General features: G+C 37.4%; 1 protein-coding gene across 1 annotated transcript in view; it reads left to right on the forward strand.

Annotated features, from left to right (window-relative positions):
* The window catches only part of THBS4 (thrombospondin 4), a 41000-nt gene extending 32829 nt beyond the window's left edge, over window positions 1–8171 (forward strand). Inside the window, exons 18-22 of the mRNA XM_058169386.1 lie at window positions 3325–3373; window positions 4277–4473; window positions 4672–4844; window positions 5876–6015; window positions 7122–8171. Coding sequence (XP_058025369.1) covers window positions 3325–3373; window positions 4277–4473; window positions 4672–4844; window positions 5876–6015; window positions 7122–7183 — 621 coding nt within the window. The 3' untranslated portion in view covers window positions 7184–8171. The remainder of the gene's footprint in view (window positions 1–3324; window positions 3374–4276; window positions 4474–4671; window positions 4845–5875; window positions 6016–7121) is intronic.
* The last annotated feature ends 4047 nt before the right edge of the window (window positions 8172–12218 follow it).

Raw genomic sequence — 12218 nt, forward strand, 5'->3', positions numbered from 1 at the left:
AATCAAAACGAAGCCAGGAAAGAACAGGTGGACAATCTGACTCTTTATTTGTTTAGCAACTCAGAGTTCTCTACAAACAAGCTAGAAGTAAATCACCGGAGCAGAAGAGAGTTAGGAGGGAGCCCGTAATAAATTTGCCTGCTAAGTCAAGAGATAGTAACTTGGTTAATGTGAGAACCTTAAAGGAAAAGCAGTAAGAGCCATTCTACTCAGGGTGCTCTAAAATTGAAAAGTCCAAATCAATGTACAAGAGTCTGCAGCTGTAGCATACAATGCTTACGGCATGTTTCTTTTCCTGCCCAAAAACAACAGGCAGATATCTGTACCAAAACCAAGCTCGTGGCTGTCTTTGAAAAAGTTAAAAGGTATAAGTAGCCAATGGCCATAGTTCAGCTGCTGGCAAAGAACAAGTTCAAAAAAAGAAGCAGAAACTGACTTTAGAAGCAACTCTATGGAATGATAGAAGAGCAGGCCCAGTGGCTGAGAATCATAACCAGAAAGAAGAGATTTAGAAAACGCTGTGCCCTGCAGGAGCCCAAAAACAATTGTCAAGCCTTTGTAGATAAAACAGGAGTGGCCAGGAGAGAAAAAATAAACTGCAGGATGTGTCAGGCTTTACCTAGCCAACACCGAAAGTCAATGATTCAGAACAGATGATAGATTCTGTTTATTGCAAACACTAGAAAAGCCATTGAAGAAGAAATCTAACAACTGCCAAGAATAAAATGCAGACCATATTTATTGCAAAAAACAAGTTTACGTTTGTGTACCTCTTTCTACAGCCAACATTACATTACAGGCTAAGAATTTCTTGCTTGGGACAAGAGTTAACAGTTGGCATCTAGCCTTTGTTACGATAACAATCCATTTTGATGTCAGGTGTTTCGTCTAACTTTGCCAGGTGGTGGATTCCTAAAGTGCAGAGGGGAAGAATAATTGTTGGAGGCAAAAATACTACCAGTGAGATCCTTAAGCCATAAAAAATAAAATCAAAACATTGGCTTACAAAGTGTCTGATCTTTGTTCTCTAATCACTAATGCTTAGAGCTCATTCAACTCATAGTACAAAATAACAAATATGATTTCACTGATACAATGGAGATGCTGGGATGCTTCCCATATAACAACTAAAGTAGCGCTGTCAAACTCGCGGCCTGTGGGCCAGATGCATCACGCGCTGGCCATGCCTACGCCCGGTGTAGTGAAGGGGGAAAAAGTCCAGTTACGTCGCATGATGACACCGCGATGATGCGAGTTTGACACCCCTGAACTAAAGGGTACAATTTATTTAAATGAGATAGAAGCCATTGAAAAGGAGAGGGAAATGGTCACCATGATGGTCGCCATAATGTAAAAACGATCTTAAGACTCTAGAAAGAGTGCAGAGAAGAGCAAAAAACATGATCAGGGGACTGGAGGCTAAAACATATGAAGAACAGTTGCAGGAACTGGGTATGTCTAGTTTAATGAAAAGAAGGACATGATAGCAGTGTTCCAATATCTCAGGGGCTGCCACAAAGAAGAGGGAGTCAAGCTATTCTCCAAAGCTTAAGCTTAAGTTTTTTAATTGCATTTTAAATTATATATTGCGCTGTTTGTTTTATTTTTGCCTGTACACCGCCCTGAGTCCTTCGGGAGAAGGGCGGTATAGAAATCAAATAAATAAATAAATAAATAAATAAAAAGCACCTGAAGGCAGGACAAGAAGCAATGGGAGGAAACTAACTAAGGAGAGAAGCAACTTAGAACTAAGGAGAAATTTCCTGACAGTTAGAACAATTAATCAGTGGAACAACTTGCCTCCAGAAGTTGTAAATGGTCCAACACTAGAAGTTTTTAAGAAGAGATTGGATAACCATTTGTCTGAAATATTGTAGGATTTCCTGCCTAAGCAGGGGGTTGGACTACAAGACCTCCAAGGTCCCTTTCAACTCTGTTATTCTATTCTATTCTAAATCACACTGTTAAGAATATGCATTCTTGCTCATAAGTTTAAATGAATGAACTTCCTAATGCTGTAGAAGCATCTGGCTTAAGAAAAAAAGAGGAACCAATAAAAGCAGTACTGCTGTTAGTGTCTGCTATTGCCTGGCTGACCAAACAGAAAAAGCGGATGATGCCTTCTAAAAATGCAGATCTTTCAAAGAGCCACGGAATCATAGTGATACAGTAAGAGATTTTAATTACCAAACAACTGTTGGGAGATAAATTTTATCCTGGCCTTTCCAGTTCTAATTTGTCTTAGTAATAACTTTTTATTTAGAGAATGGAAGGAAGTACAAGAGGATCAACTGTCCTTGACTTGATAATATTCTATAGAAAAGACTTGGTTGAAGAATTAGTAGTACAGAAAAAAAATGAGGAAATTGAGGAAAAATGACCATGTAACATTGGAATTCCTGATTTTACATTCATACATATACAGTATAGACTCAGATTTGTCATATTATTCCCTTTTGGGTTGTAATATTATGAAAAGCACAGAAAAATAGAAGTAGACAAAATGAAGGCAGAATATGAGAGAAAAAATTGAATTCTAATTCAGTTTAATTTACACAAACACTATGCTATCTTACACCAATGCCATTCAGTGCCAAGACTAGTTTTATACCAACCTCTCCATCTTTCAGTCTTTGCACACGATTCTTATTTTCACTTTGTAGACAGTGTTTATTTAATATTTTAAAGAATCAGAGAAATATGAAAGATAAAAGAATAAAATACAAATAAACAAGATTTGAAATACGATAGGGAGTATAGTTTTCCAGAGCTTCCAAATGAGGAATGGTGAGGTAGAACATCTCTGAGTGGAGACAATGACTGTGAATAAGACCAAAGGACCAGAGAATGGTGGTGAAAAAAATTGGTGAAAAATTAACCATAAGCTTCAGAACTTAAATAATTAGAAATAAATGGCAAAAAGCTGAATAAGAATTTGTTTGATAATATGATAGGCATGTATGTGTGTAGAGAGCCAATTTGGTGTAGTAGTTAAGGCACTAGGCTAGAAATCAGGAGATTATGAGTTCTAGTCCTAGCTTAGGCATGTGACTTTGGGCTGGTCATTCTTTGTCAGCCTCTAGAAGGAGGCAACAACAACCATTTCTGAAAATCTTGTCAAGAAAACTACAGGAACTTGTCCAGACACTTGCCAGGAATAAAAAAATGGTCTAGAAGACACATGCAAAAAATTATGTGTATGTACGCTTACAAAAGAGACCTTTCTGGACTTACTGGTTTGATATTTTTGTATTTTACTGTAGGAAGCAAAATCTAATTCCTTCTATTCTTTGTTTCACTAATTGTGTTACCTACATTTTGCAGGGTATGGAGATAGTGCAAACTATGAACAGTGATCCTGGACTTGCTGTAGGTATGTACCTTGCTGTAGGTATCTACCTCTGAAGAGAGTTACACCAAATCCATACACACAAATTTTTGGGGGGATAATCAATTTAAACAATGCAATTCACTCCCCATTTTTCAGCCAGCTGAATTTACCATAGAAGTGTTCATTGTGTCTCTCCTTCCATTTCTTCATAATTCTACTTAATAGAAAATGCTCATCATAGAAAGTCTAGTGAAGAATGAATAAGATGCAGGTGCACCAGATTCTTGTAAATTATATATAAAGGGCAAGCTTTAATTCCTTAATTCCTTTGTGATTAAAGACTAAGAGAACCAGAACTTGGAAAAATCCTTATTTGCGCCTTGAAGTACTATTGAGACTCACTGAGCCGTGGTGGTACAGTGGTTAAATGCAGTATTGCACCCTACTTCTGCTGCCTGCCAACTGCCTGCAATTTGGCAGTTTGAGTCTCACCGGCTCAAAGTTGACTCAGCCTTCCATCCTTTCGAGGTTGGTAAAATGAGGACCCAGATTGTTGAGGGCAATATGCTGACTCTGTAAACTACTTAGAGAGAGCTGTAAAACACTGTGAAGCGATATATAAATCTAAGTACTATTGTTACCATGAGACTCAGCACAAAACAGTTGGTATTTGTTGATAAATCTCCCTGGTGCTGGTGGATTGAGGCTCTTGGATCCAAAAGAACCAGCAGTCACTTGCAATGAGATTTCCAGTGGGGTTATTCTTCATGTGTTTAGAATTGTAATTCCCATAGTTTTCCAGTTTTCATCCACACAGTGAACAATTCTTGGACTTGTCCCAAGGCTTGTGGAAAACTCCAGTTTGGGGGAAATCTTATCAGTGAATCAGATTCTATAATTGCAGATGGTTTGGATTTTATGCATCTGTTTACATCTATTGAATAGGTTATACAGCTTTCAATGGAGTTGATTTTGAAGGCACTTTCCATGTGAATACAGTAACAGATGATGACTATGCAGGCTTCATTTTTGGTTATCAAGACAGCGCCAGCTTTTATGTGGTAATGTGGAAACAGACGGAGCAGACCTATTGGCAAGCCACTCCATTTCGAGCAGTTGCAGAGCCTGGGATTCAGCTGAAGGTATTGGCTTAAGCAAAATGATAAAGGCTTTCATCTAACAATATGCTCAGAGAGAATTGCTGACATCTATGTTGTATAACATTACTTTGTTGGGATGTTTTACAGACTGGAAAGACCATTAGAGATGTTGGCATTCCTTAGAATATGGAAGAAAAAATGTTGATGGATATTTCTTCTTTTTAACTTGTCTGTGTGTAGGCTGTTAAGTCAAAGACTGGGCCTGGAGAACACCTCAGAAATTCACTTTGGCACACTGGAGACACTAATGATCAAGTCCGATTGCTATGGAAAGATCCACGAAATGTTGGCTGGAAAGATAAAGTTTCCTATCGCTGGTTCCTACAACACAGACCTCAGGTTGGATATATTAGGTAAAGCTTTGAGGCAAGAAGAGCCTTATTGTTTTATATCCATTTTCATGTTATTGACTAACATGTACAATATTTATATTTACCCATCCACAAATAATTACCCATGTATGTTTATACACATGTACCAACAACTGGGTTAGACTTACTGAATTGAATATATGTCTTCATACTACTAAACTGATAGGCGAGGAGATGTTTCGCATGTTACTGCATATACTTTAACCAAATCTAATCTTCAAAGTTTGAAAGATTTCAATCAATTAAATATTTTGGTTGTTTTTTAATAATTTTATTAAAAAAATTTAAAACAAAGGTAAAAACAAAAAATAAACTAATATAAAGTATGGAAGAAAAAAATCAAAGGGAAAGTTTAAAGTTCAACAAAGAAAGAAAAAGTGAAATAGAAAAGAAAGACGATACAAAGAGGTGACTTCCACTCCTCTTTTCAGCAGTTATATGTACACGTATAAATTTACCTCTTTCTTTAAAGTAACACCATGACTCACTTTTCTATAATCTATCCTGTTTAATCATCAAAACATATACTACCATATCTTATTTTTTTCTGCTTTATGTAAAAAGCCCATTTAGAAAGAACGTTGACTTATCAAGTGAATTTCTCCTATTCTGACAGTCAGAAAATATCTCTTAAGCTTAAATTGATTACGCTGAATCAATTCAATATTTTGAAGCAAATTACAAAGTTGAATTTTTTGGGATCAAGCTGATATTTAGCTTGAATTTTGCTTGGTTTACAAACCTCTAATAGATATCATAACAAAAAAGGTACATAAATTAAATTTTAGATAAACTGTTCTGTGTATTAAGCTTCATAGAACATAATGAACAAGGTTGGTAAAATCAGGATACAGATTATTGGGGGCAATACGCTGACTTTGTAAACCGCTCAGAGTGCTGTAAAGCATTTTGGAGTGGTATATAAGTTTAAGTGCTATTGATATAATGACACCTGCTGCACAGAGAATGACGTCACTGATATTTTTAACTTAATTTTGTTTCCATTTCAAAAGGGCAAGATTTTATGAAGGATCTGAACTAGTAGCAGATTCTGGAGTAACCATAGACACAACCATGCGTGGAGGAAGACTTGGTGTTTTCTGCTTCTCTCAGGAAAATATTATTTGGTCCAATCTGAAATATCGCTGTAACGGTAGCATTTTTCTTCCATCCATTTTCTTGCATAATCAAAAACCAATTGAATAAAGGCTAACTCCTTTAGCATGGTTACATGAATAATTACATCTTTAGTCACCTTTTTACATAGACACTGGACTACACCAACCCACTATTTTTCTGTGTAAAAATACATATGGTGCCATTGTGAGTCCCAGGAGTTTTCCTTACTTTAAAAAATGATGCTTTATTTATTTTAATTAAAAGAATCTTTTTAAAAACACTTTCCAATGCTGAAACAACAGATCAATCTTGCAGTTGCATAGCAATATTGCATAACTCCTCAGCTCTGAAGTTGGGATTCTTTAGCAGCAAACAGGCCAAGCAACAGTGTCTTTCTTTGTTTGGAAATAGAAAGTCAGATGGGTCATTATTAGTTCAAAGCTTTCCATATAGATTCAAAGCACAACCTCTTCCAGCTGTGTTTCTCACGGCCTTTCCTAGAAGTGAATATATAGTGTGGAGGTTGAAATAGCCACTAAATGATGTGCTGGAGGCTTAGACTAGGTCTGTCATTCACCAGATTTGTCACTGGGGAACCAGAGCGGTTCAGATGCTGAACATGGACCAGGAAAACCAAAGTTCAAATCTTAGTTGATCATTGTGGACCATCAAGTGACTTTGGGTCCATTGCTTTCTCAGGCCAAATAAACTGGAGGATAAAATTAAGGGAAAGCTTAACTGCTCAGAGAAAAGAAAAAGGCAGGATATAAATGCAAAGAAGTATTATTCTGTTGATTTAATTCTTTTTCAAATTAATATTTAATTAGAGGTGCATCTCTGCCCTTAGTTTTCATTGGGATGATAGAGTAAGTACAGGGAGGTTTTGACTATTCTAATCTGAGAAATCATCAGTGTAGTCTTGGGGAAAGTTTCCACTGAAGCTTGCTCTCTCTTTTTAGCAGAATTATAATTTGGAAGACAAGAAATGACATGCTTACATTCATATTTAATTAGTGAAATACTTTTTAAAAAAGTGTTATAGCTCTCTCTACCATATCCTAACTTGCAATTAAAAAAAACAACACCTCAGCAGTTTAGTAATTACTGTGGCAGTGATTCTATCTCCTTTCTTGATTTCAGATACAATCCCAGAAGATTTCCAAGAATTTCAAGCTCAGAACTATGGTGTTGGAGGTATTTAAGGAGAATCAAGAATGCAAGATATTATGGTGACTAACAGTGTAGTATATTTTTAATTCTTATACAGTTGTGTGTGTATAAATGCCCAGTTCATTTGCTATGATTGATAAATAAAAAGATAAAGTAGATTAGGGTTTCTTTTGGTTTTCATTTAACTTTCAGTTTTCATTTAATTTTCAGTTAAATTCAACATTTAACTTCCAGGATGATTTTGTAAGCAATAACAGACAAAGACTAATAACGTGTTACACAAAAACATCTGGAATCAGAGGCTGTGTATGTAAATGATTTGATATTTATAAGACACAAATATGGAAATAATTTTGCTTGCTAATTTATATATTGATTCAAATCCAGAACTAGATGCAATAATTGATTTGAATCTCACACAAGGAAGGCCTAGTAAATTAATTTCCCATAGAAATTGCCCTGTTAGACCAATTTTTCAGTAAACTGACACCCCCAGTAATAAATCACTGCAAATCTCATGTTCCCCCTCAATTATAGTATTTACAATGGTTCTGATTAGTCATAAAGGCATGCACAAGAAGGGTGCATGGTAGGATTACTTTTAATGACTTCTTTAAAGTTCCATCCAAATGGTAAATAATCAGAAGATGGAAGAGCAAGACCTCATCTAACCGCCCTGCAGCAGATGAAGCAGACTTTAGATCACTGCATTAGCTAACACAGCTTCCTCTGATCAAACACATTTTCATGTTTATGTTATCATTCTGGCCTCCTAATATAATCAACACCTAACTGCTCAACCCACTTACTTCAGCCCTCTGAGGAAAATCAGTGGCTGCTTCACCACCTGGAATCTTTTTAGAACAAGAATAAACATGAGGGCAAAGGCAAAAAATGTTTAGAGAGAGGAGGGGAAGGGAATCCTAACATTTGTGTTCCGATGTGATTAAACTTTGCTAAATGCCCGATTGTTGATTTCTTTTCCTTCTCAAGTTGTGTTCTGTAAACTTACTGGAAGCAGCAGAGACCAAATGCAAGGTGCATACTATAGAACAGAAATCTTGAAATTGAGCTTAGATGCAGAGCAGGGCTCTTCAAGCTCTTTGGAGGTTATTATCCTATGATAATTTTTAAGATTTCAATAGAAAATATCTGTAGCCCAGGGTAGAACTGTGAAGTTCATCGTACTCTCTGAGCTTGGTTATTTGGTTGTAGACATTTCAGTACCCAATTTGGTGACATCGTCAGTGCGGGTGAATATGGAGTTTGCTGCTAGCTTGTCCTGCCAGATTTTAAAATGGTTTGTTTAGCAAATTTTTAGAGCTGCCTATCTCACTAAACGTGAATCTGACCAGCATTGTCTCTTCTGAATGGTGTGTAAATGTAGTGTATCTCTACGTGTCTATTGAAGGCTGGTTTGGCTGATGATCTGAAATGAAATGTGAACAAAACTGAAACAAAATAAATTTTCTTGCTACAATCTCTTTTTTAGATTTGTGTCCTCTAGATGTGGGTGTGCCCTTGGCTTAGAAACAGTTGTGCAGAATTCCATTGTTGCACTTCGAATTTGTGTAAAAAAAGCCACATTTCAGTAATACAAAAACTACTTAGTTTTGTGAAAACATAAAAATGAAAAGTGGGGTTTATTTATTTTTATTTATTTATTATTTAAATTTTTATACCGCCCTTCTCCCGAAGGACTCAGGGCGGTTCACAGCCTGATAAAAAATACAAAATAATACAATATAAATACGATTAAAATATAATTAAAAAACTTATTAAATTGGCCACGATTAAAATTTAGAATAAAAACCCATTAAAAACCCATAAGTTTAAAAACTAACCCAGTCCAGCGCAGATGAATAGGTGAGTTTTAAGCTCGCGACGAAAGGTTCGGAGGTCCGGAAGTTGACGGGTTGAAGTTAATTCTGTCTCAGCACCCCAAAATGATCCAAAGTTATACCAATATTTTTAGAGATGAAAAGTTAAAGCCTCCTGGTGGCTTCCTCTTTCCATTCTTAAAATAGAACAAAAGGACCAAAAACCAAGATGTTCCTTCTTGCCCCTTCCTGGGATTTTGCTACATCATTGGATAATCTTCTGTGTCTAAGCTAAGTTTTAGCCTCTGGTTCCTTAGTCCTCTCCATTTTTGACATGGAAGCTGTAAAAAGGCTATGACTGCAGCAGAGTAAGCAGAGCTGAGCTGAACAGAAGAAATAGCCAAGCTGGCCAACATCTCTGCAACTGGAGCCACAAAACAGGTTCAAGATGGCTCCTTTTGGTCTTAGTTGGCATCATGGTGCCTCTGCATTTGTGCACTGCTCCAGAATGAGGATACCATCTCTGAACACATCTCCAATAGGAGCCACAAGGTAGAATTGCAGACATCAAAGTTGCAGAGCAGATCAAGGAACAGTCTCAGTGTCCATCTGGCAATGAGCCAAAACCCATCAGTACAAGATGACCTACAATAACTCTGTTATTCCGTATTCCTGTGTAGGTTGAGGAGCTGAAGCATTTTAAAGTCCAGAATAGCAAGATAACATTTGGATATGCTTCAGGCTGACTCCTCCTTAATTCATCGAACTTCAAGGAGGAGGAAGTATAGCAAAATCAGATTTGCAAGTTCCCATTATTATAGTCTTTCTGTGGAGTTTATGTTTCGGTCTCATCTGCCTAATGGGATTGACGCACCTAAATGCATCTGAAATATTGTTCCAACATTCTATTTATTAAAAAAGAAACTTAAACTTTGAGAGGGAACATTAGACAGAGTTCTTAACATATTTTCTTGGGATAATAACCTCTGGGCAACTCTGCCCAGAGTCTTTCTCAATCTTTGCCAATACTGGCTGGAAAATTCTGGCAATTGAAGTTCACACATCTTAAAATGGCTAAAATTGAGAAACACTGCTCTACAGCAATTCAGACTCACACTGACCTTGCAAATGTATCACTAACTTCATTCCTACGGTACTATCACTTCTCTTCTCTAAAGCTCTTCCTGCCAGAATAACCACTTGTATATATAATGTGAGCTTAATTCACATTTGGTAATAAGCCAGAGATTCTTTAAATGTAGTTTGCTGAAATAAGCACAACAGGTCATACTCATGGGAGGCGCCTTAATTGTGTTGTGCTCTCACATTTATTGGAGAAAACAGAAATCAGAAACTAGCACTCTTTCAACAGATTATACAGACCTATTTTCATTTATTAAGCTGTGTGGCATAGATTGAATTAATTAATTAGCTCCCAGTATGAGAGAAAAATATACCAAGGCAAAAAATGTAGCAGCTTTTAATGCACACATTTAGGAGATGCACATAGGCGGCTTTCCCATACAAACATGTAGCAAATAATGAGCATGTCACCAACTGTTCGGCAGCTGTGCATACGAAACAGATGTTGTGCCCACCATTGGCCACACAGACCTAAGAGCCGGGGGTTGTAACACTGTTAAAGGACGCTGGAATTGTAGCAACTAGCTATCTGAATGGATGAGGAAGATTTTATTGCCTCTGCTTTAAAAGGGGGGGTCTGAAGGCAAGAATTAGGTGCCCCTGCAGTTTTTACCTACTGTTCTTCAGTTAAACATTTAGCTTGCAAGTGATCTACTGTTCACTGGGCTATCCTGGGGCTGAAACATCAGTGTTCCTGCTTCTCCCACATCCCTTTATCTTTTCTCCAGTCCCTGCTTCCATGCTGAGCTTCTTCTGGTCCCCGCTGGTTTCAAAGATGTGAAAAGTAGCCAAGGCTTCCTTTCACATGAAGTCAGCCAACTTGCTGAGTGCTGAAATAGCTGCTAAGCAGAGGCATTCATTCAGTGGCCTAAGAATGGCCTCCTCGCCCCCCCCCCCCCGCCCTGCACAGCACATGGTGAGACACACAAGGGTGTCTGTTTGGAGTGTTTATATATGTGTGCGTGTGTTGGAGAGTGTTTATATATATTTCAATAGACACCTGTGTGTATGTGTTTATGAATACACACATGCCACACACACTCCTTTCTGGATTATTACAAGCTTTGCATTAACAGCTGGAAAAGATATTAAACAATAGCTTTTGCATGTTAATCTCAATGAAGCAGGGAAACGTGGGCTGTTATTTGTGTATCATATTATCCCCCTGATTTCACAGCTCCAATTGTCTGCATTTGAATCTCCCATCCACTTATGCAAGAACAGGATTACAAAGGAACATCGCTGTTGCATTCATAGTGGATGAAGTTTATTGTTTTAAATAGGATGACCTAGCTGCTGAGATTCCTACAGTGTAGGGGAAAAAAATATTTTTCAACATTAAAAGAAGCCTAAGCCAGGTAAGAAGAGGCAGAAAATATTACAGGTAAGTCCTCAATTTACAACAGTTCATTTAGTAACATTCAAATTTACAACTGCACTGAAAAAAGTGACTTATGTCCCTTTTTCAGTTACCTTTGCAGCATCCCCATGATCATGTGATCAAAATTCAGATGTTGGTCAACTGGTTCATATTTATGACCGTTGCTGTGTCCCAAGGTGGTGTGGTCCCCTTTTATGACCTTCTGACAAGCAAAGTCAATGGGGAAGCCAGAGTCGCTTTACAGTCGGGTTACTAACTTTTCAGCTGCAGCGATTCTCTTAAATACTGTGGCAAGAAAGTTCATAAAATGGGCCAAAACTCAACAAACGTCTCACATAACAGAATTTTTGAGCTCAGTTATGGTCATAAATTGAGGACTACCTGTGCTCAGTTCCTCATGGTATAAAAGATCTTGAGTCTATATCATATTATAGAATTGCTCACGAGAATGTCCACTCTCATTAATTTCAATGTCCTTGGGGATATTATTTAATATATTCCATATAATAATAAATTGTTCAAGAACATGACAGTCTAAAGCAGGGGTCTCCAACCTTGGCAACTTTAAGCCTGGAGGACTTCAACTCCCAGAATGGGAGTTGAAGTCTGCCAGGCTTAAAGTTGCCAAGGTTGGAGACCCCTGGTCTAAAGAACTTTCTTCACTGTTTAAAAGCCAGATTATCTAGATTCCACAAGTCTGTTGTGGTCACACAACAGCATGGC

The sequence above is a fragment of the Ahaetulla prasina genome, chromosome 2 (assembly GCF_028640845.1).
Source record: "Ahaetulla prasina isolate Xishuangbanna chromosome 2, ASM2864084v1, whole genome shotgun sequence".
NCBI lineage: Eukaryota > Metazoa > Chordata > Lepidosauria > Squamata > Colubridae > Ahaetulla > Ahaetulla prasina.